The 23671-nt window shown below is 36.6% G+C and overlaps 3 protein-coding genes across 9 annotated transcripts in view; all 3 read left to right on the forward strand.

The window, feature by feature from the left end:
- The window catches only part of slc12a6 (solute carrier family 12 member 6), a 64383-nt gene extending 57902 nt beyond the window's left edge, over positions 1 to 6481 (forward strand). For all 4 annotated transcript variants that reach the window (XM_077227415.1, XM_077227413.1, XM_077227414.1 and 1 more), the window contains 3 exons: positions 3100 to 3326; positions 4907 to 5040; positions 5301 to 6481. In XM_077227415.1, coding sequence (XP_077083530.1) covers positions 3100 to 3326; positions 4907 to 5040; positions 5301 to 5392 — 453 coding nt within the window. In that variant the 3' untranslated portion in view covers positions 5393 to 6481. The remainder of the gene's footprint in view (positions 1 to 3099; positions 3327 to 4906; positions 5041 to 5300) is intronic.
- Positions 6482 to 7445: 964 nt separating this feature from the next.
- On the forward strand, positions 7446 to 17300 carry tox4b (TOX high mobility group box family member 4 b). 4 transcript variants are annotated; one of them, XM_077227450.1, is made up of 9 exons: positions 7446 to 7595; positions 8946 to 9056; positions 9368 to 9607; positions 10966 to 11226; positions 11847 to 12146; positions 12719 to 12799; positions 14585 to 15193; positions 15505 to 15653; positions 16112 to 17300. In XM_077227450.1, exons 1-9 carry the CDS (start codon positions 7590 to 7592, stop codon positions 16167 to 16169), a joined length of 1815 nt encoding a protein of 604 aa, XP_077083565.1. In that variant the 5' UTR covers positions 7446 to 7589; the 3' UTR covers positions 16170 to 17300. The 4 variants fall into 4 exon arrangements, with proteins under 4 accessions (XP_077083565.1, XP_077083566.1, XP_077083563.1 ...); XM_077227451.1 differs by having other exon boundaries at positions 7463 to 7595; positions 8946 to 9014; XM_077227448.1 differs by lacking the exon at positions 7446 to 7595 and adding an exon at positions 8044 to 8658.
- Positions 17301 to 18619: 1319 nt separating this feature from the next.
- Positions 18620 to 23671, forward strand: part of supt16h (SPT16 homolog, facilitates chromatin remodeling subunit) — a 33138-nt gene continuing 28086 nt past the window's right edge. The window contains exons 1-5 of the mRNA XM_077227433.1: positions 18620 to 18973; positions 19849 to 19941; positions 20032 to 20202; positions 21058 to 21210; positions 22719 to 22865. Of these exons, the coding sequence (XP_077083548.1) occupies positions 18908 to 18973; positions 19849 to 19941; positions 20032 to 20202; positions 21058 to 21210; positions 22719 to 22865 (630 nt within the window). The 5' untranslated portion in view covers positions 18620 to 18907. The remainder of the gene's footprint in view (positions 18974 to 19848; positions 19942 to 20031; positions 20203 to 21057; positions 21211 to 22718; positions 22866 to 23671) is intronic.

Consider the following 23671-nt stretch of genomic DNA (forward strand, 5'->3'; position numbering starts at 1 on the left):
ATTTAATGTAGTTAATCAATATCACATGAAGAGTGCCGTTTTTCTCCAGATATTAGCACTATTACAAGTGTGATTTGTTGGTTTTATACAACAGTTCAATAAAAAAGTTGATATTAAGATATCTTTTAGATACAAAAGTCACTTCTGTTTTTGCTCCACTTCGCCACCGAAAACAGTTCCAGGCAAAGTTACAGGACTGAGCGACACACTGCAGTGTTTCCTTACTGAATTTATGATTCAATGACTCACTCACTCATTAACACTGACTTGTTGAATGATTCAATGACTCACTCACTCATTAACAGTGACTTGTTGAATGATTCAATGACTCACTCACTCATTAACAGTGACTTGTTGAATGATTCAGTGACTCACTCATTAACACTGACTTGTTGAATGATTCAATGACTCACTCATTAACAGTGACTTGTTGAATGATTCAATGACTCACTCACTCATTAACAGTGACTTTTTGAATGATTCAGTGACTCACTCATTAACAGTGACTTGTTGAATGATTCAGTGACTCACTCACTTATGAACTGAGACTTGTTGAATGATTCAATGACTCACTCATTAACAGTGACTTGTTGAATTATTCAATAGGCTTGTTCGACTTGAACCGGCGCTGCGCAGACCGATCGGTTGATGACATCAAAGTACCGCGAGAGCGATTCAAAAGCATAAGGAGCCGTCCGCTCTCTAATCGCTCTCGCGGTACTTTGATGTCATCAACCGATCGGTCTGTGCAGCGCCGGTTTAAGTCGAACAAGCCTAATGACTCACTCACTCATTAACAGTGACTTGTTGAATTATTCAATGACTCACTCACTCATTAACAGTGACTTGTTGAATGATTCAATGACTCACTCACTCATTAACAGTGACTTGTTGAATGATTCAGTGACTCACTCACTTATGAACTGAGACTTGTTGAATGATTCAATGACTCACTCATTAACAGTGACTTGTTGAATTATTCAATAGGCTTGTTCGACTTGAACCGGCGCTGCGCAGACCGATCGGTTGATGACATCAAAGTACCGCGAGAGCGATTCAAAAGCATAAGGAGCCGTCCGCTCTCTAATCGCTCTCGCGGTACTTTGATGTCATCAACCGATCGGTCTGTGCAGCGCCGGTTTAAGTCGAACAAGCCTAATGACTCACTCACTCATTAACAGTGACTTGTTGAATTATTCAATGACTCACTCACTCATTAACAGTGACTTGTTGAATGATTCAATGACTCACTCACTCATTAACAGTGACTTGTTGAATGATTCAGTGACTCACTCATTAACACTGACTTGTTGAATGATTCAATGACTCACTCATTAACAGTGACTTGTTGAATGATTCAATGACTCACTCACTCATTAACAGTGACTTTTTGAATGATTCAGTGACTCACTCATTAACAGTGACTTGTTGAATGATTCAGTGACTCACTCACTTATGAACTGAGACTTGTTGAATGATTCAATGACTCACTCATTAACAGTGACTTTTTGAATGATTCAGACTCACTCATTAACAGTGACTTTTAGATACAAAAGTCACTTCTGTTTTTGCTCCACTTCGCCACCGAAAATAGTTCCAGGCAAAGTTACAGGACTGAGCGACACACTGCAGTGTTTCCTTACTGAATTTATGATTCAATGACTCATTCACTCATTAACACTGACTTGTTGAATGATTCAATGACTCACTCACTCATTAACACTGACTTGTTGAATAATTCAATGACTCACTCACTCATTAACAGTGACTTGTTGAATGATTCAATGACTCACTCATTAACAGTGACTTGTTGAATGATTCAATGACTCACTCACTCATTAACAGTGACTTTTTGAATGATTCAGTGACTCATTCATTAACAGTGACTTGTTGAATGATTCAGTGACTCACTCACTCATTAACAGTGACTTTTTGAATGATTCAGTGACTCACTCTTTAACAGTGACTTGTTGAATGATTCAATGACTCACTCACTCATTAACAGTGACTTTTTGAATGATTCAGTGACTTTTTGAATGATTCAGTGACTCACTTATGAACTGAGACTTGTTGAATGATTCAATGACTCACTCATTAACAGTGACTTTTGAATGATTCAGTGACTCACTCATTAACAGTGACTTGTTGAATGATTCAATGACTCACTCACTTATGAACTGAGACTTGTTGAATGATTCAATGACTCACTCATTAACAGTGACTTGTTGAATGATTCAATGACTCACTCACTCATTAACAGTGACTTTTTGAATGATTCAATGACTCACTCATTAACAGTGACTTTTTGAATGATTCAATGAATCACTCATTAACAGTGACTTTTTGAATGATTCAATGACTCACTCATTAACAGTGACTTTTTGAATGATTCAATGACTCACTCATTAACAGTGACTTGTCGAACGATTCAATGACTCACTCATTAACAGTGACTTGTCGAACGATTCAATGACTACAACAAAGCCGTACGATATTGGCCACGATTTGATAAAAAATATGATGCATACATTTAAATAGGTTATAAATAGGTCATTTAAATGGGTCATTTAAATATCGAGATATCATTTTTTGTCAATATCGCGCACCCCTAGTGTGTGTAGTGTTTTGTCTGCTTGTAGATTTCACTGTCCCTCGACCCCTAGAAAGACAGCAGTAGACACAGAAACTACCACAAATAATGAGGGTTATTATTATAGTTATCTGAAACTAAAACTATCAATAAATCAACAGTTTTGCTTTAAATTTCCGCCTGACTAGATTTTTAAGTGGTATTTGATTCCAACAAAACCATTTTTCGCTGGTTTTGTCCAGTCTTCACTAGGGTTGGGAATCGAATGCTTGAAGTCAGGAATCGGACACTTGTTATAAAATTAAAATTTCTATTCCTCTCATCGATTCCTTTGTGAGCATTGCAATATGACTTTAAACCATTTTCAGTGTTTTTCACAGATGTTTATGAGTCTATTGGATCCGTGCAGCTCTTAAAGTGACAGCAGCCTAATATTCCTATAATATTCATGCAGTTTATGAAGTGTGAGTGTGTTCTGAAGTGTGTGTGTGTGTGTGTGTGTGTGTCAGGCACAGCTGGTGAAGGACAGGAACTCAATGCTGCGCCTGACGAGCATCGGCTCTGACGAGGACGACGACACGGACGGGCCGGAGAAGAGTTCGGATCACCGGCGGGTCCACATGACCTGGACCAAAGACCGAGCCCTGCAGCTGCTCAGCAACACACACACACACACACACACGGCCTCGTGCTGCAGCACACCGGAGGGCTTCAGGGACATGCTGAACATACGCCCGTGAGTCGCTCACACACATACACATACACACACACATACACACACACACACACACACACACACACACACACACACACACACACACACACACACACACACACACACACACACGGCCTCGTGCTGCAGCACACCGGAGGGCTTCAGGGACATGCTGAACATACGCCCGTGAGACGCTCACACACACACACACACACACACACACACACACACACACACACACACACACACACACACACACACACACACACACGCTCAGGGCCACATACTGATATAGTGATCCTGGGAAAGTTTCTGTTTTTGAACCTCTTTAAATTACTGTTAAAATGCTTTATGCTGTAATTTTAATGTTTATTGTTAAAATAGTATTTTTATTTATTTCAATATTTATTTTAATTGTATTACTTTTATACCAAATATTAAAATTATAAATATATTATATTTAATAAAGTATTTTTATTTATTTATTTAAATATGTATTTTTTAAATTTAATTAATATTATATTAGAATATTTATAATGATTACAATAATAATTACAATTATAAATAATTACAAATAATAGTATGTTTTAATTATATCATGTTATAATAATTACTGGTAATATGCTTTATGCTGTTATTTTAATTGTTTATTGTTATAATTATATGATTAAAATTACAAGTAATATTACATTATATTATAATTATTATTTATAAGTATATTTTAATATTATTTATGTTGATTAAATATATTATACAATTATATTATTTACAGTTGCAGTAATAAATACTGCACTTATTATAATTATAGTACATTATATACGTTTACATTTATTAATTTAGATTACCGGAGGCTTGCAAACAATTAATCTTAAATATAATAGTAAACATGTATATGTATAGTAAAGAATTCAATATATTTGTATATATTTATTACATTTAAATATTTATGATTTTAATATTTAACTTTATATTTGCATATTTCAAATAATAATTTGTATTATTAAAATGGCAAATATGCTGTTATATATATTATAATGTAATATTTATAATTTATTATAATATATTAATAAATATTATAATCATTTTCAATATGTTTATATATTTAATAAATTAAAATATTTAATATTTAATTTTATAATAGCATATTTATAACAATTATTATTGTTATTAAAATTGCAAATGTTATAAATATATACAATTTAAATATGCATTTTATAAATTATTATAATTCATTAATAAATATTATAATTATAACAATAAAATTATTCATTTGGCACAATTTTATCCAGAGTGACTCACAAATGATAATTCTTAAATATAAAAGTAAAATACAAGTAAAAAAAAATGTAATGGGAAATATTACAATTATAAATATATTATATTTAATTTAAAAAAAATAAATTATTTGTAATTGGATTGCTGTTATATCAAATATTACAATTATAAATATATTTAATAAAAAAATTGTTTATTTAGATTTTTATTTTATTCCTACTATATCAGCATATTTATAATAATTACTATAATTACAATTAATATTGTTTTATTATATCATGTTATAATAATATAATATTTGAATATCTGTGATTTATTTCTCGCAGAGATCAGTCTAATGTTCGGCGGATGCACACGGCTGTGAAACTCAACGAGGTGATCGTCAATAAGTCCCATGATGCTCGGCTGGTGCTGCTCAACATGCCCGGGCCGCCCAGGAACACGGACGGGGACGAGAACTGTATCCTTCTGCCGTTTATATCTCCCAGAACTCTTATAATTATATAATGGTTATAAAATGGTCTCATAAAACGGATAGTTCCGGTCCTTGATTCTGATTGGTTGAGCGTTCGAAGCCGTTGTAAATGCCTTGAGTTTGAAGTTTAGCGACTGATACACATATTTAATATCCGTGTTTCGTCATGGTTCATGAACGGCATTGCAGTTTTTACAAAAGGCATGAAGTGTAGTTTGGAGATGCTCCTTGACGGTTTCCCTCAGACATGGAGTTCCTGGAAGTGTTGACCGAGGGTCTCGAGCGAGTCCTGCTCGTGCGAGGAGGAGGAAGTGAGGTCATCACCATCTACTCCTGAGAGCCAATCACACGCCAGCGAGAGGGATGCGTACGTTTTAGTCAGCTTGGCTCGCGTGTGTCACGATTATCATTGAGGAGAATCTAATAACAATAATAGTAATAATAATTTGATTTTAGTTTTTGCGCCGCCACAACCGTATGACGACATGCAGCAATATCTGTGCACACATATGATGTCATCGAGCCCGGTGCATGTGACGGACCAATCGCGCGACTGACTCAGGGCCGAAGCGTTTGATACTGTGTGTGTGTGTGTGTGTGTGAGAGTTCAAAAGGAATCTGAACATGAACATTAAACTAATGTCGTTTCAGTGATGTGCGATCTTCGATGAAACACAAAAAGAGCTCGTTTTCACGCGGCAAAAGTTCCAGAAATGCAGCGTAAAGCATCATAACGGTGATGCGTACGACATTAGAGATGATGCGCTACGTCATTATGTGTATTTGGGGTCTCGCGACTCATTTTGGTGTTTGGAAACAGTGGCTTTGTGCTTCACGCAGAAGATGAGCCGCGTTTGGCTGCAGTGACGAGAGCGATCGTCTGTGGGACGCCAACCCTGACATCGTAATAATTCATACACTTTCACATTTCTGATATATTGCTCATATGTTGAGGGAACGACATCCGTTTCTCATGACCGCGAGCTAAATGTAGACATATATATACATAAATAAGTAAATAAAAGTAGAAATACTCTTTTTTTTTTTTTTTTTTTTTTTGCATTTCTTTGTATATTTATTTATGTATTTATTATGTCAGGTTTGGCACTCCATAATGGTCATGTGATCCTCTCGTTCTGCATGGAGGAATGCGAATCGATCATCGTAGCAATACATGCTTTTCTGTCCTGCGGTGTTCGGATGTGTGAAACTGTTGCTCCTGCTTTAAATCCCGGGAATGATTGTGTGTTTGTCCTGCTTTATTTGTGGAGGTTTATGCATTTTTATCTTTTAACTTTTTATCATAAGTTGCTTACATGTTTATGTGCGGGGATTGTGAATTTCTTTGTCGTTTTTCAATCTCAAGTGTTATCTGCTATTTTTATCACGTTAAATAATAAAACGACGTCTCTTTTAAAAATGCAAACTCTGTGTTTTTCTTGTTTCCGACTCTTTTATTGATATGGAGCATTTTTAACTTCATAAAGTGTAACGCATTACAGGTTTGATCGTCGTTTATTCCCCTGATTGGTTTTTATCTTACTAAGCAACAGTGGAGATTTATATTCTTATAATAATGTTTTTTGATAAAATATGGAATAAATGCTTAAAAACCGAACTATATTAATCTTACAAATATGATTCCCTCTACCTTGTTGTTGTTATTAGTGTAATATCTTACAAAATATGTAATAATGAGTTTAAATATCCCTCATTCTTTACTAACAGTATTATGAAAACCAAATGTACAAATAAACATGCGATTTTTTTTAAATGGCTAGTAACAAATAATTAAAGCGTATGGAAAATGGTCAGCACTTCGCTCAAATGTTATTTTTTAGAAAGCATAATTTGTATTTAACCTCTACTATTTGCATTTTTTTATTTAAATTATGGTTTTACTATATTTAAGTTCGATAAAAATGTTTTTTTTTTTACATATTTTGTATTTTCAGGGGTTGTTTATGGTACTAAATGATAATTATGCAGTAGTTAAAAGTGGTAAAAAACGCACTCAATATTTACTTTACATTTACCTCAGCAAGGCCATTTAATGACCATACTAGAAAAATTAGCTTAGTATTTAATAAAAATAATACATTTTTATATTTATAAACTATAATAAAATTAGTATTATAAATAATATGTGCACTATATTGCATATTTATTAAATGTTTTACTTAAAACGTAAAAATATTATAACGTTATTATAATAAACGTAAATATCTCTGCATTAACCTTAGTTTTTCACTAATGTTTCTGACAGGACTTTGTTTGTATGATGGTGAATACTCACAAATACAGATACCTTAAATTTAAACCTAAAAAGATCGCGTTATTATACGGAAGAAAAAAACAACGGTGTTTGTAATGGGCGGGGCCTCAACGTCACTTCCGCTCATCTCTAACCCGGAAAATTGGGTGCCATGATGGGCGATTTGTTTGTGTTTTTTTCCGTGTGAATCGCTTTGATCGGACACACACACATACACACACACAAACAGAGAGAAAAGCGTGTTGATTTCAGGGCGAGTATGGAGGTAAGAAGACAAAGCTGTCAGTAGAAAGTGCTGAATGTGTGTAAGTTATAAGTTAGAGCCCGAAGCATCAGTGAAAACTCATTCAGTCCCATCAGCACACTCCTCTTCAAATATCCACAATTATTTGATTAAATATAAACTCATTAACACCTTAATGTATTGTAAGAATAAACGTGGAGCCATTGAAGTATTAATTATATAGTCACGATATGGGACACGTAATGTTTACTCTTTAATAGGCCGTGGGACATACCATTACCGCGCGCCAATGGGGTTTTATTATTTATTAAACGACACATTTAATTACTAATAATGGTGTTTACAGTCTTCTCGCTTTAGTTGTGTGTATGTACGATATATTTTAATCCCGTTATGTTTATAAAAGAGCGCCATCGCTTTATATTATATGTTATGTCAGACGTCGTCCCCCCTCGAGTGTCAGATCCGTGATTCCGGCTCGATTGCGGTTCCTGAAGCTTGTGCACGAGCAGCGCTGAGATCAGCTGGAAAAGCGCGAGTCGATCGGATGTTTTTAAACGCATATATTTATTAACGCGTTTCAAAGCCTTCATAACAACAGCTGATTCTCTTTATTCACGAAGAGTGTTGTTGTATCTGTTCATGTATAGCGAATGTGTCACGTGCTGTGCTGTCATTCACCTCACGTCAATGCGGACTCGAGTCGGAATCATCAAACGCGATTGATTCAGTTTTTCTGTTTCTCGTCTTAAGAGTGTGAAATGTGTTTTAAAGGATTGTAACGATTGTTTTTGTATGTGATCGGAACCGCAGTGCGCGACTGCAGGCCTGAAATCGAACGGAATGATCGAACGCGCGTGCCCGATTCTGTCTTCGTGACGTCACGGAGTTCCTTCTGTGCGTTTTGACAGGTTCTTGCGTCGGTTAGTTTTACGTTTCTCGGGATTCGTAGATCTTGGTGTCGCCGATTCACCGCGATATGGACCTGAATTTTTACGCGGATCTCTCGGATGGAAGCGGGAATCCCGGTGACCCGGAGTTCCTGGATCCGCAGGCGTTTAACGGATTTGATGCCGTACAGAAGGTGACCGGAGCGCACGCTTATGGAAAATCGGAAAATGTCCGGGAATCTAGTCTGATTTCTTATGGGAAATATATATTTTAAAGTTCTATATTTTTGTATGTTAGAGTTGCGTGACGTTATTATTTCGGTAAAATAATTTGAATATTAAATTGCTCTTTCTGAGTGTAATTATCCGTAAACCTCGTTATGTTTTAATCAATTTGCATCGGCATTCACATTATTAAAGTATGAAATTATAAATTGATATAAGATGCGTTCCTCATGTTGTGTGTTTGTGTTTTCCTCAGTTCCCAGGAGGCAATGACAACTTCCTGTCCATCAGTGACGAGGGGCATCACTTCCTGTCCTCCTCAGAGGTACGACTCTCCACGTTCCCCGCGCAAATCCAGCATGCAGAGGTGCCTCACACACACACACACACACACACACGTACACACACACTTACACACACACACACACACACACACATAAACAAACTCTCACAAGCGCACACATACACACTCACACACACACACACACACATACATGTGCACACACACACACACACACACTCATTATCATATCATGAATCATGTCACCATTTCAGCCTTTGGTTTTGTTCAAATGTTTAACAGTAAATCACTAGTTTGAGTCAATCATCATTGTGTGTTTGCATGTGTGTGTGTGCGCGCGCGTGTGTGTGTGCGCATGTGTGTGTGTGCGTGTGCAGACGTTTCACACTCCCAGTCTGGGTGACGAGGAGTTTGAGATCCCGCCGATCTCGCTGGACCCGGACTCACTCACACACACACTCACACACACAGACTCTGCTCTCGGCGTGTCTGATGTGGTGGCTCACTTCGGGGAGCGCTCCGGTGTTCCCGGGAACGCTGTGGTGGGAGGAAACGACCCGTCGTTCGCATCGACCTTCGTGAGCGCGCCGGCGCCGCTGGAGCACCTGAGCCTGATGGTAAGCTCACACACACTAACACACACTCACACACACTCAACATGTGCTTAAAGGTATGGTTCACCCGAATATTTTAATTACCTGAAGTCATCCTAGGTGTATATGACTTTCTTCTTTCAGACGAATACAATCAGAGTTATATAAAAACATTTCCTGGCTCTTCCAAGCTTTATAATGGCAGTGAATGACTGTTTCTGTTTTGAAGTCCATAAAGGTGCATCTATCCATCATAAAAGTGCATCTATTTATCATAAAAGTGCATCTGTCCATCATAAAAGTGCATCTATTTATCATAAAAGTGCATCTATCCATCATAAAAGTGCATCTGTCCATCATAAAAGTGCATCTATCCATCATAAAAGTGCATCTATCCATCATAAAAGTGCATCTATCCATCATAAAAGTGCATCTATTTATCATAAAAGTGCATCTGTCCATCATAAAAGTGCATCTATCCATCATAAAAGTGCATCTATTTATCATAAAAGTGCATCTGTCCATCATAAAAGTGCATCTGTCCATCATAAAAGTGCAACTGTCCATCATAAAAGTGCATCTATTTATCATAAAAGTGCATCTATCCATCATAAAAGTGCATCTGTCCATCATAAAAGTGCATCTGTCCATCATAAAAGTGCTAGAAAATCAAAGCCATAAATCTGAACTAGGTGTGTTCAAAATTTTAGGTTGATATCTCAAAAATGAGCTTTCAGTGAGATTGTGTTTGGGCGCAGTACCAAACGCTTCCACTAGATGACGACCAGACTCCATCACTGCTCATATAAGGGCAGGCCATTTCCATATATGGTTTGAGTGATCTGAACCATATATTTCCATAATTTTCATAAAATTTATGAAGTAAACATCCTATCCGGAAGTAGTAGGGGAAGTTTGGCAGAATTTTAAATGAATTCATCCTTTAATAAACACATATAAAAACACATGTGCTGCATCACAAATTGAGAATCCATAATTTTTTCCTTTATATTTAAAGAATTTTTTACCTTTTTTTCTCATAAAATTGAATGGATGTTATCTTTTGAACTCTTTGACAAAAACAAACTGATGATTTTTCATGTTCATCACTATTTCAAAATATAGGCCTGAATACGCCTAATGAGTATGAAATATTCTCGTTCCAAATTGATAAATTACTGCTCCTCTGTAATTTATTTAAAAAACATCTGGAAACTAGAGATTGTAAGCTTTCAAATGATATATAGCCTGTCAATATTACTTTATGTTTTTACTTTTTTCTTCTTTTTCTTTAAATATAAAATGGCAAATGTCCCATGCATTAATATTTTCCTAATATGAATTTTCCAGGAGAATTAATGTTTTATTTTTTCTCGTTGCAGGATCTCGGCCATCCGATTGGTTCTCAGTTCAGTAGCTCTTCTCCGATGACCATCGACGTCCCTCTGAGTGACATGAACCACGGCCTGTTGGGCCACAACCAGCTGACCACTATCGACCAATCAGAGCTCAGTGCGCAGCTCGGCCTGAGTCTAGGGGGCGGAGCCATCCTGCCCCGCCCACAGTCACCTGACCAACCGCTGTCCGCCACTGACTCGCCGTCCGACTCGCTGCACGACGACGACATGGACGATTTCAGACGGGTGGGTTTTGCGTTTGCCACGATCTTTTATCGATTAAAGAGGCTTCTGTCCATTTTCATTTTTAGTTATTGGCATTGGTAGTTTTTCTCTTTTATTGTCTGTGACTTCTATTTTGATATTTAAAGGTTAAATTTGTTTATTTTACAGATTTTTAAAAAAATTATCAAGTTTAAATTGTTTTTAGTTATTGGTATTGGTAGTTTTTCTATGTGGCCAATCGGTCTGAGATGGGACTGACTTTTATTTTGGCATTTAAAGTTTAAATTCGTTAATTTTACAGATATTTTTTTTTCAAAGCTTAAATTATTTTGTTCATTTTTAATTATCGGCATTGGGACTTTTATTCTGACATTTAAAGTTTAAATAGTTTATTTTGCAGATTTTTTTTTGTATCAAGTTTAATTAAATAAAAAATCGACATCGGCCAACAATAAAATCAATATGGGTCGACCACTATTTCGAACAATCTAAATATTTTTGGGAGTACAAAACGTTCTTGACTATTCTTACATTGCGAAGATTTTTATCCTTGTGAATGTTTGTTGAATGTGTCAGAACTGATCTCTGTTCCCCGTTCCCGCCCGTCTCTCCCCATGTGTCGTGTCTCTCCGGCTCAGTAGAGCGTTCTCGTGGATTCTCCGGTGTCTCTGTCCGTGTCTCCGGGCGTCATTGCCCTCTCTCCGTCTCTGCCGGACCATTCCGTCCCAGCATCCTCTGCTCCCATACGCAAAGGAGTCGGTGGGAAGAAGGGCCGGAAGAAGAAAGACCCGAACGAGCCGCAGAAACCCGTGTCGGCGTACGCACTGTTCTTCCGGGACACACAGGCCGCCATTAAAGGCCAGAATCCCAACGCCACGTTCGGAGAGGTTTCCAAGATCGTTGCCTCTATGTGGGATAGTTTGGGAGAAGAGCAGAAACAGGTACAAACATGCATTCGTTTACATGAATATCTCGACAAGATGGACTAATGAGTGTTAAGAACCTTCTTTTTAAGAATACAAATTCTTCTTAAGTTTTGTCTTTAGACCTAATGATTGACCGATATATCGGACGATATTTGGCATTTTTAATTATCTGCGTTTTCTATGCGTCTAAGATGGGACTTTTATTTTGACATTTAAAGTTTAAAATATTTTATATATTTTTTAATCAAGTTTCAAATTATTTTCATTTTTAATTATCGGCATTGGTAGTTTTTCAATGTGGCCGATGTGTCTGAGATGGGACTTTTATTTTGACATTTAAAGTTTAAATTGTTTATTTTATATTTTTTAATCAAGTTCAAATTATTTTTATTTTTAATTATCGGCATTGGTAGTTTTTCACTGTGGCCGAGGTGTCTGAGATGGGACTTTTATTTTGACATTTAAAGTTTAAATGGTTTATTTTACAGATTCTTTTCAATTTTTTTTATCAAGTTCAACAAGATGGACTAATGAGTGCATTTGAGTGTTCACACACACATCAAAATCCCAATGTTTTTCCCTCCCAGGTGTACAAGAGGAAGACGGAAGCGGCGAGGAAGGCGTATCTGAAGGCGCTGGCAGCTTATAAAGCCAGTCAGCTCTCGCAGGTACAGCACAGGCTCCAATCTGGGGGATTTCATTTGGGATTTAAAGGCCTTGTTTATTATCGTCCGTCTCGGCTGATCAGATCTGAAGAACGACTCGGCGTTTACTCCTGTATTCAAACCTGGACATTTAATACCATGGAAGAATCATGTGACTTCAGTTGTTTTATACACAGTCTGTTATTGCAAATGAATGCATTTTGAGACCGACGAGGATAATTAAAGATGAATATGGAGTAGAGCTGCGCGATTCTTCGTTAAAAGATCGCGATCTCGGTTTAAACGCACGTGATCTCGTTCCTAAATGACAACGATTCTCCTGTGTCTATTAAAACTTTTCATAGTCACGGCAGAACATTCAGATCTGATCCGGAGAGAGCCGTAGATATGAAACCGCTTCACAAACAGTCTTTTCAACCTCACAGTGTCATTAATTCTGTCTTACAGTCATTCAAATGATCACAGAAGTACTGGGAGAAAAGTTTATAGTTCGGATTTAAACACTGATGTCTACGGTAGGGATCAAAATAGAGTACATCACCTTGTGAAAGTAACTGTGCTTCAAATAAAGATTCTATTGATTACATCGTTACACCAGTAGGTGGCGACAAGTGACTGTTAAAAATGTGTTTGTCATTGAATCATTCATTCAAGAGATTCGTTCAAAAACACTGATGCTGCGTCTCAATTCGCCTACTTATTCTACGCCCTAAAAGTGTGTACTCTTTTTGTGACTTTTGAGTGTGTCGCAGAAGAGTAGACAAGATTTGGGACGCTTTATCACATCATACAATTGCGTCTTTAACGGTTGCTCTCTGTCGCCTTAGTTACACGCACCTTTCAATCATGGCAAAGATAAAATCCTCCACATTTAATTTTCATTTCCTACTGTATTGGAGAGAATTGACCATTCACAAAGACCCGCCCCCTTTAGTTACTGTTGCTATGTCCGACAAGCCACTGTGGGACAGGACAGTGCAGGTTACGTACTTTTGATATGAAGCAAAGTCTCAACTTTAAAGAAATGTAAACAATAGTTCAAATAACCATGAATGAACATCAGAAGGTATGTTGTTTCAACCGCGGAAAGACGTCAGTACACAGCGTTAATCAAGTTCAAATCCATCAACGTTAATTTACTAACTCTCGGACAAAAATGGCGGATTCGATGGATGGCGGATTATGATTGGTCAGGTCGCCTGTCAATCAAACTCCCTGTGAAGGGTGAATTGCAGTAATACGTTGATCTGCAGTCGCGGGACTTTCATGCAGAGACTCTCCTTATCCTAAGCGCAGTGGGTTGTGGGTAATATTAGCCGTTATAGTGAGCACAGATCCACACTGATCCATTCACCAGAAATAGTAGACCATCCGGCATACTCTTTTCAACATACTATGCTTTGGGACACACTTATTTTAATCTTACATACTCTTCATGATGACTAGTATGGACATTGAGACAAGAATGAAACAAGTGAAGTCTTTATGAGTGAGTCATTGAATCATTCACTCAACCCGATTATTTAAAAAAAAATATTAATTCTAATTACTGGTAGTTAAACATTTAATCAAATTAAATATTACCGCAGCAGTTAACATTTTGTCAGAACCTCTAGTAGTTTACATGTTTTTTTGTTTAGTTGTCGGTGGATGAATCACTATTTGAAACACCTAAATCATAATTTATCCAGTATCGTGCAGCTGTAATCTGGAGTATCTATAAAGCATTATAGATAACATGTGACTTGACTAGTTTTAAAATGACATCTGAGTTTTGTTTTTCTACAGAAGCCGACTATAGAAGTGTTAGATGCCCCCCCGTCTCCTCCATCCGTTGCTCCGCCTCCCGAACCCACGCCTGCCGCGCCCGCGCCGCGCTCCTCCCGCATCCCCGTCCACGCGCCCGACAACAACACCATCACCAACATCTGCACGTCCAACATCATCTTAGACCTGCCGCAGGTGACGACGCGCTCGCGCACAGGTGCGCACAAGACCCCGCCTCCGGTCCCGCCCACTCACAAGACCCCGGCCCCGCCCACCGTCAGCAAGATCATCATCTCCAGGCAGCAGCTTCAGTCGCCCCGTCAGCCGCCGCCCCTCCAGCAGATGCAGAACACGCCTCCCCCCCCGCGGCTGCAGCAGATGGTGCACTCCCAGGCTCCGCCCCCTCTGCTAGCTAAACCGCGCGGAGCCGCCGCCCTCGCAGGTCCGGCAGTTGCCACGGCACCGCCGCCGCCTCTGCAGATCAAGATCGTCCCACAGAGTGACGCCAGCGCTCCGATAATCGTGACGCCGCTCGCATCATCGGCTGCCGCCGCGCTGGAGGTGCCGCCACCCGCCGCCATCGTCACCACACTGTCGCCGTCGGCAACGGAGGACGCGGCGGAGGAAGCGGTGAGTCCGAACATTCTATTCTCAACGGAAATTCTATTTATTGTTTTTCGGATGTTTTGTTGGTGAAGGAACTGCAGGGGGTTCGTGAGGCATTAATTAAATATATCATTTAAAAATAAATACGAAAAAAAACGCTTTCTAAAAATGCACTAAATCATAATGTAACAAAAATAAATGAAGTCATTTTTTTTTTTTAGAAATACATTTTCACAATTTATTTTAATTTGACATTTTTATGGTTTAATTGACGTTATTGATGTAAAAAAGAAAGTGTTTTATTTTTTTTATTTTTTATTCTGATACTTTTTTAGATGGAGGTGGAGCTCAGTGTTTCTCCGGCTCCTGCAGACGCTCCCAGTGTGTGTGTGTGTGTCCGCGCCGGCTGCAACAACCCGCCTATAGAGAGCAAAGACTGGGACCGAGAGTATTGCAGCAACGAGTGTGTGGCCACCCACTGCAGGTACAAACTTTTAAAAACATTAACTCTGAGCAATATATAATATATTTCAAATTGTTTAGTGCAAATACAAAATTAAATTAATCATAAATATTGGAATTATTTAATGCACATTTATTATTCAGTCAGTCGCTTCATTTCAAACAAAAGGCAGAAAAACGTCCTCATGAATTCAGTATTAACTAAATTTTTAAAAATTAATAGTAATAATTCATATTCCTGATCTGATTGTGACCAATTCATAATTTGTTATTCCTAAAGAAACGTTTCTTTTAATAATCAAAAATATAATAACTTGCGTTGCCTCTTTTAGCTGATGTCACCAATCGCATTTATTATTGATTTAGCTTCATATAAAGACTCTGTCAGCATCTGATCAGGTGATCACGATCAGATCCAGGAAACGCATCACATTATGGAAGTGAAGTAATGATGTGGCGATGATGTCATCTCTCCTGCAGGGACGTGTTCATGGCCTGGTGTGCGATCAGAGGACAGAACTCCACCACCGTCACATAGATGCACAGACGAGCGACTGTCCTCAGATCAGTGCAGATCCACAGACTCAATCATGGTTTCTTAAATTAACTACTTTAGGGGGAAAAATATAAGTATTTAAAACGATTTAATTAAGGTAAGTGTGTATCTGAAGGTGTTTGTGAAACACTGGCCAGAAACGGTTCATGAGCTGCGCTCGTGTGTGTCTGCGTACAGGATGTTCTGAATCATGAAAGACCATGAGGTGAATTTCCAGCTCGACTGTATTTTAAACGAGGCTTTGATCTTCCAGCTCTTCCAAACATTGACCACAGCGGCTAATGTTTATGCCCGGAATTCCGTGGTTGCTATGGTTACCACCTACTGTTTATGCCAGAATTCTGTGGTTGCTATGGTTACCCGTTACTGTTTATGCCTGGAATTCCATGGTTGCTATGGTTACCAGCTAATGTATATGCCCAGAATTCCTTGGTTGCTATGGTTACCAGCTACTGTCTATGCCTGGAATTCCATGGTTGCTATGGTTACCAGCTAGTGTTTATGCCCAGAATGATGTGGTTGCTATGGTTACAAGCTACATTTTATTCCAGAATTCCGTGGTTGCTATGGTTACCAGCTACTGTCTATGCCCAGAGTTCCATGGTTGCTATGGTTACCATTTACCGTCTATGCCCAGAATTTCGTGGTTGCTATGGTTACTGCTACAGTAGAGATTCCGCACAATGACAAACGTTCTAAAAAGCGGTTTGAGATTTTATATTTATTGTGATTTTGTTATATTGTACACTTACGATGATGCATTTGGCAGACGCTTTTATCCATTGCATTTGATTAGTTCATACATTCCCTGGGAATCCATCGGTCACCTGGAAAAAAAATGGGAAAAGGTTGGTTTACTATAGTACTTTTTTGCTTTATTATCTTTTTACATCATCAGGAGTAAAACTTACTGTGGTGCTGTGGATTTTATATTAGGGAAATGTAAAGGAAAAGACATCATACTTTTAACTACTCATGAAAATATTTAGATCTTTCTTCACTACTTTACTTTTTGGACTGTTGTATCATCATCATCATCATCATCTCAGTTCTGTTGAGGAGTTTACGAGATCAATCAAATGGAAAAAATGAAATAAAAGACATGAAATAAAACAGTGACGTGTTTGTTTTGCTTCTCTCGATAATCGTCGTGATTCTTCAGTTGAAACCTGCAGAGAAATGCTTTTAAGTTACTAATTATAATAGTTGAACAGGAAGTTGTCACAATAATTATCTGAATCTTTAATTTCTTAAATCGTTTTATCCAGCAGTGGTTTTCTCTGGTTTAAAACGTAATTATTAAAATTGTTAAGCTAGATTTATAATATATGTTGGGTAAAAAGCACAGACCTTTTCTGGTTATTGACATCTATGGTTATGGTTATGGTTATGATGGAGAATTGACATGTGAGCAAAATAACAGTTTATACATGACAAATAGCTTTACATCTGACTAGTTTCTTTTAGCTGTCATTACCATAACAGTTTAGTATGAGATTATACATAAAATATGTTTTATAAACAAACTCACATTTAGACAGAGGTATCAGGAACTTGTAAATTATTAAAATATATATTTTAATAAATTCATTAGTATGATTTAATATATCAAATAATCTAACTTAATTAAAATACTAAAAAAGACGTAAACTGAAATCATATATATTTTCCCTCAGTTCCTATTGATTTTTATTGAAGAAATATAGTTCTTGAAACTTGTGTAATTGCAAAATGAATTGAGGTTAATTTACATATATATATAATTTATACTGTATATGTATTATATTATGAGGGGTTAATTTAAATATATATGACAAAAAGTTCTTAAAAAAAACATCTTATTCATTTGAAAATGCGCTGTATGCAACTTGGTCTGAGAGCGCGAGGAAAACCCACGTGCTGATGGAATTCGCGCGCTTTTGAATGACACTAGATGGCGGGAAAAAAGGCCGTGCGCACGGACTGCTCAACGCGGTCATAGGAACGCGGTGATGTGAGGGTGAAGGCGGAGCAAAGCATGTGACCTCAACCGCAGGATTTCATTGGTCGCTAACCTGATGACGTAACCGTCCGGGCGGGAGTTTCTGTGAGGGAGGAAAACAAAAGCTATAATAAATACCATGGTAGTTTTTTTATATATCGAATATATAGTTAATAAATGAACACAGGTGTACGACTTGTTCAGTTTTTAATCCATTTTAAACAAGTCATTCGTGCATTTTTAGTTCAAAATAATAATAATAATAAAAACAAATCACCTATAAATACACAAAATGGTAGCTCAAATAAATATATACATAACAAATAAATTAATACAACATATTCAAACGAATACAAATAGGACATTAAAAATAAATGCCATGTTTTAATAAAATATATTTAATAAATATTAAATAGATGCATACCGAGCAGAAAGAGGGAGGAGCTAAAGATAAGACACACATGCGTGTTTTAACATGATATATTCACATCATCATCACCAACACAGACCGAACGAGCACTGACAATAATACATTTTAAAGAAGAATAATCGTCTTTTTAATAGACACCTCTGAAATTATAGAAAAAATATTTTTTCATATTTTCGTTAATTTTGCGTTAGTTGTTGTTCTATCGTCCGGTAGAGAGTAGAAATAGTGAAAATCACACGAGAGAGAGTGTGTATAAGTGTGTGTTTGTTCTCTCAGTGTGTGAGTGTGTGTGTGTGTTGATGTGATATTATGGCGGTGAATCTGGATAAAGACGCGTTTTATCGCCGCATCAAGCGACTCTACGGCAACTGGAAGGTACAGAGAACTCAACACCTGTCATAAACATCACTAACTCATCAAATCCAGAATATTCGATCATAATAATTCATGTATGATGTGTTTAAACGCATATGTGATGCTGGAAATCCTCACACACATACACACACACACATACACGTTCTCAGGCCTCATTTCCATATAACTGTTATACAAACACACTCTATCGACTCCGTTTGTATCGGACAGACTGTAGTGTGTGTTATTTCTTTATTTTCTTTACCATATCGCTGGAGTTTGCGGTTATTTCGCAGCTTTTATGTGTGATTAGCTCAGCGGCTAATGTGTTAGCCTGTTAGCATACAATGTTTTCACTCCATTTCCGCTTGGCTTTTATTCACGTTTGTGAAGTAAATCTGAAACAAATCAGACTTTGTGTTTCAGTAAATGTTAATCACATTAAAGTTTAATTTGGATGCCAAACATTTGTCTGAAGTAGCATGTAGCTGTGGGCTAGCTGATATTGAGACATGCTGCATGTGGGAAAGAGATGATTGTTATTAGTTCTTTTTTGTTTTTGTTTACATTAAACATTAAAAGGCTAAATCATGTTAGCAATCTAAATATTTTTCTTTACTTCTAGCACTGTTACATTGTTTGGGAAAGGTTTATCCTAATACTTCTGAATATAGAAGTTTTGCAGAGTTATTTTGTAATTATTGTATAGAAAATTTGGTAACACTTTATTTTACAGTGTCATTGTTACATATCTTGTAGCAAAAGTTGTAAAGATAACTGTATATACTTCTAAAAACTGCTTTGGAAAAGTTTTGAATGGCAAGGGCTGATATGATCGGATTCTCATAACTCTTTATGATATAATCCTGCATCATAATCCTGTTTCTCCATCACAGAAAGGTGAAGATGAGTTCGGGAAGGTGGACGCCATCGTCGTGTCTGTTGGAGTCGATGAGGAGATCGTCTATGCCAAATCTACAGCGCTTCAGGTGCAATAAAACACTGTAATGAAATCATAATTACATGATCACAGCTCAATAATCATAATCAATAATCATCATGTTGTTTCTCTCTGGCAGACGTGGCTGTTTGGCTACGAGCTCACCGACACGATAATGGTGTTTTGTGAGACTAAGATCACTTTTCTGGCCAGTAAGAAGAAAGTGGAGTTCCTGAAGCAGGTCGCCGTAACCAAGGGCAACGAGAACGCAAACGGGATTCCTCCAATCACGCTGCTCGTCCGGGAAAAGGTATCGCACGCGATTGGACGAAAAACTGACGTCGCGACATTTCGTTTTTTCAGCGATGTAAAAAAAAAAGATGACTTTAATAGCTGTATTTGGAAAGAATAAATCATTCTAGAGTTATGCAATTTTTTAACTTGCATACTAATATAGTATACGTAAAAATGTTCATATGTAGTACAAAAAAAAAAAAAACTGTCAAGTTACTTTTTGCGGTGATTTTTTTTTAAAATAACAAAATCCTTTCAGGGCTGAATGATTTAGGAAAAACTTTTATTTTTAAAACATGATTATTTGGAGTGTTTTCCAAGAAAATACTATTTCAGTTTTTCTACACTTCCTCTGTGTTTTTTTGTGTGTGAAATTTATTAGAAATTCCATTGTCACTTTTTCAAAGTAAATATTTTTTGTAGTTGAAAGAATATTTTCACTTGAGTTTTCATATGCCACTTGAAATATAAAAGAATATAAAATGTAGTAATTATATTTTGATTATTATTAGAAAGTAAAATAAGAAAAATTGTAATAGCACTATTGCAAAAAAAAAAAATTATATTTAACTGTAAAATGATAATTGCCTGCAAATAAAAATATGCGCTGCTGATTTCAGAGTGAAGCTCGGCACTGTTCGTTTACACGCATGAAAACACTCAGAAAAACGCTAGTGCTTATATTCAATTAAATCAGTGTGTGTTTTGACAATCACATTAGCCATGTGTGTGTGTCTGTGTATATATATATATATATATATAAATATTTCGACATGTCATGCAGCCACATTTGCAAATATCATCCTTTACAAACTACTGTGTATCTGATGGACACACATCATCAATGTGTTTGAATCTGATTGTGTGACAGAACGAGAGCAACAAGGTGAACTTTGAGAAGATGATCGAAGCCATTCGTGGAAGTAAAGAGGGCAAGACGGTCGGCGTGTTCATCAAGGACAAGTTTCCCGGAGAATATATGAAGAACTGGAGCGACATGATCACGGCCGAGGGCTTGGAGAAGGTCAGATCCCGTCACGCGTTATCTTCAACACTGTCTTTTTAAATCACACATAAAAACAATATTTTAATCAGTGTTATTATAATATTATTTACCTACTGTTATTTTTTTATTTTCAGTTTTAATTTTAGTTCAAGTTTTTGTTCTTTTGTTACCATTAACATGCCGTACTAAACATTGAGATTAAGATTGTCATGCTGTTGTTGTGATGAAATAAATTAAGGGTGCACAATATATCGACAATATAACGACCACCATATCGGTAGTAAAATGTATGTTAATTGTATCGCTATTGGCCTGATATGAAAATTTGGCCGATATATTAATGCCGATAATGTATTATTTCCTTCAGCTGAGACGCACTGTTCAACATTATGGTTTTGAATTGTGTGAAATATGATTGAAATCACTTTAAAAAAAGTAAGAAATACAGTAAAGTAGTGCAAGTCTGTCATATCGGCTATAAAATGATCATGAGAACATTATAATTGTGTGTTTTGGACATGGATTTCAATGGTGAGACTTTTGTTTTTGTAATCAGGCTCTCAAAATAAATATACAAATTTGGATTTAGATTTATCTGCAATATATCGGTTATCGGCTTTCAAAATAAAGAAATATTGGTTATCGGCTTTCAAATATAAAGAATTATAGGGTATTGGCTTTCAAATATAAAGAAATGATGGTTTTCAAATATAAAGAAGTTCCTTTATCAGCTTTCAAATAAAAAGTATTATCGGTTATTGGCTTTCAAATAAAAATAATTATCGGTTATCGGCTTTCAAACATAAAGAATTATCGGTTATCGGCTTTCAAATAAAAATAATTATCGGCTATTGGCTTTCAAATATAAAGAAATTTCGGTTATCGGCTTTCAAATATAAAGAAGTTTCGTTTATCAGCTTTCAAATAAAAATAATTATCGGTTATCGGCTTTCAAATATAAAGAAATTTTAGTTATCGGCTTTCAAATATAAAGAATTATAGGGTATTGGCTTTCAAATATAAAGAAATGATGGTTTTCAAATATAAAGAAGTTCCTTTATCAGCTTTCAAATAAAAAGTATTATCGGTTATTGGCTTTCAAATATAAAGAAATTTCGGTTATCGGCTTTCAAATATAAAGAGATTTCGGTTATCGGCTTTCAAATATAAAGAAATTTCGGTTATCGGCTTTCAAATATAAAGAAATTTCGGTTATCGGCTTTCAAATATAAAGAAATTTCGGTTATCGGCTTTCAAATATAAAGAAATGACGGGTATCGGCTTTCAAATATAAAGAAATTTCGGTTATCGGCTTTCAAATATAAAGAAATTTCGGTTATCGGCTTTCAAATATAAAGAAATGACGGGTATCGGCTTTCAAATATAAAGAAATTTCGGTTAGAGGCTTTCAAATATAAAGAAATGACGGGTATCGGCTTTCAAATATAAAGAATTATCGGTATTGGCCAAAATGTTGCTCTGTTTATCCCTGAAATGTGTCGTCTGCTGTTGCTTTGGCGTGTCAGGTGGACATCAGCACAGTGGTGGCGTATACGATGGCGGTGAAGGAGGACGGAGAGCTGGTGCTCATGAAGAAAGCGGCTGCCATCACCAGCGACGTCTTCACCAAATTCTTCAAGGAGAGAGTGATGGAGATCGTGGACGCAGACGAGGTTTGTTCTGCACACACACACACACACACACACACACACACACACACACACACACACACACACACACACACTCTTTATCCTTCATATAGCGCACATGTCTTGAGTATTGTATGCATGCAGTTCTTCTGTTTTGCTTTGAATGTGATAGATTGAGATTAACATGATTCGTTTCATATTTTTTTCATACAAGTTTGTTCTGTATGGATATACATTATTAATTTTACATGTGCAGGTCTTAAGTTTGATTTTAAATATTCTGCAGATACACTATGTACAGTCAAACCAAAAACGATTCAGACACCAGTTTTACTAGTGTGTACAGGACGCTATAGTTCATATATGTAAGTGAGGAGAGCAAAATAAAGTAAACTGTGACATATTATACACAATAATTCTTCATAATGTATAAAGAATTGGGGACCAAAAATGATTCAGACACTTTGAGCTGATCATGTTTTGCTGAAGTGTTTTTTCTTTAATAACTAATGAACCTTTTTACAGCACAGATTGAACAACATGAAGCATTGCTTGGTAACTGGTTGAGCTAAACTGGTATTATCTAATTGTGTAGTTAAATTTAATAGCTGACAGATATTCAACATAATTCATGTGTGAGAGTCTAACAGAAGGACGGACAAAACCAGTCAAATATCAACTGAGTTCTGCTCATATTTAATTACAATTTTCTAAACGATATTGAATAAACTGTGATAATATGAGAAATGTTGAAGGTGTGTGAATAAATTTTGGTTTGACTGTAGATTATTAATTGTGCAAACGCACCAAAATGGTGATTGTTGTGTTTT

Source organism: Siphateles boraxobius, unplaced genomic scaffold (assembly GCF_051911475.1).
Source record: "Siphateles boraxobius isolate OS27281-9 unplaced genomic scaffold, OSU_SipBor_1 130, whole genome shotgun sequence".
Lineage (NCBI taxonomy): Eukaryota > Metazoa > Chordata > Actinopteri > Cypriniformes > Leuciscidae > Siphateles > Siphateles boraxobius.

Excerpts from the sequence above, each read along its gene's own strand:
- tox4b (XM_077227448.1), top strand. The coding sequence starts at position 8,554 with ATGGACCTGAATTTTTACGCGGATCTCTCGGATGGAAGCGGGAATCCC. Across the intron at positions 9,608-10,965 it reads TGGAGCACCTGAGCCTGATG|GATCTCGGCCATCCGATTGG; the intron begins GTAAGCTCACAC and ends TTCTCGTTGCAG. Across the intron at positions 15,654-16,111 it reads TGTGTGGCCACCCACTGCAG|GGACGTGTTCATGGCCTGGT; the intron begins GTACAAACTTTT and ends TCTCTCCTGCAG.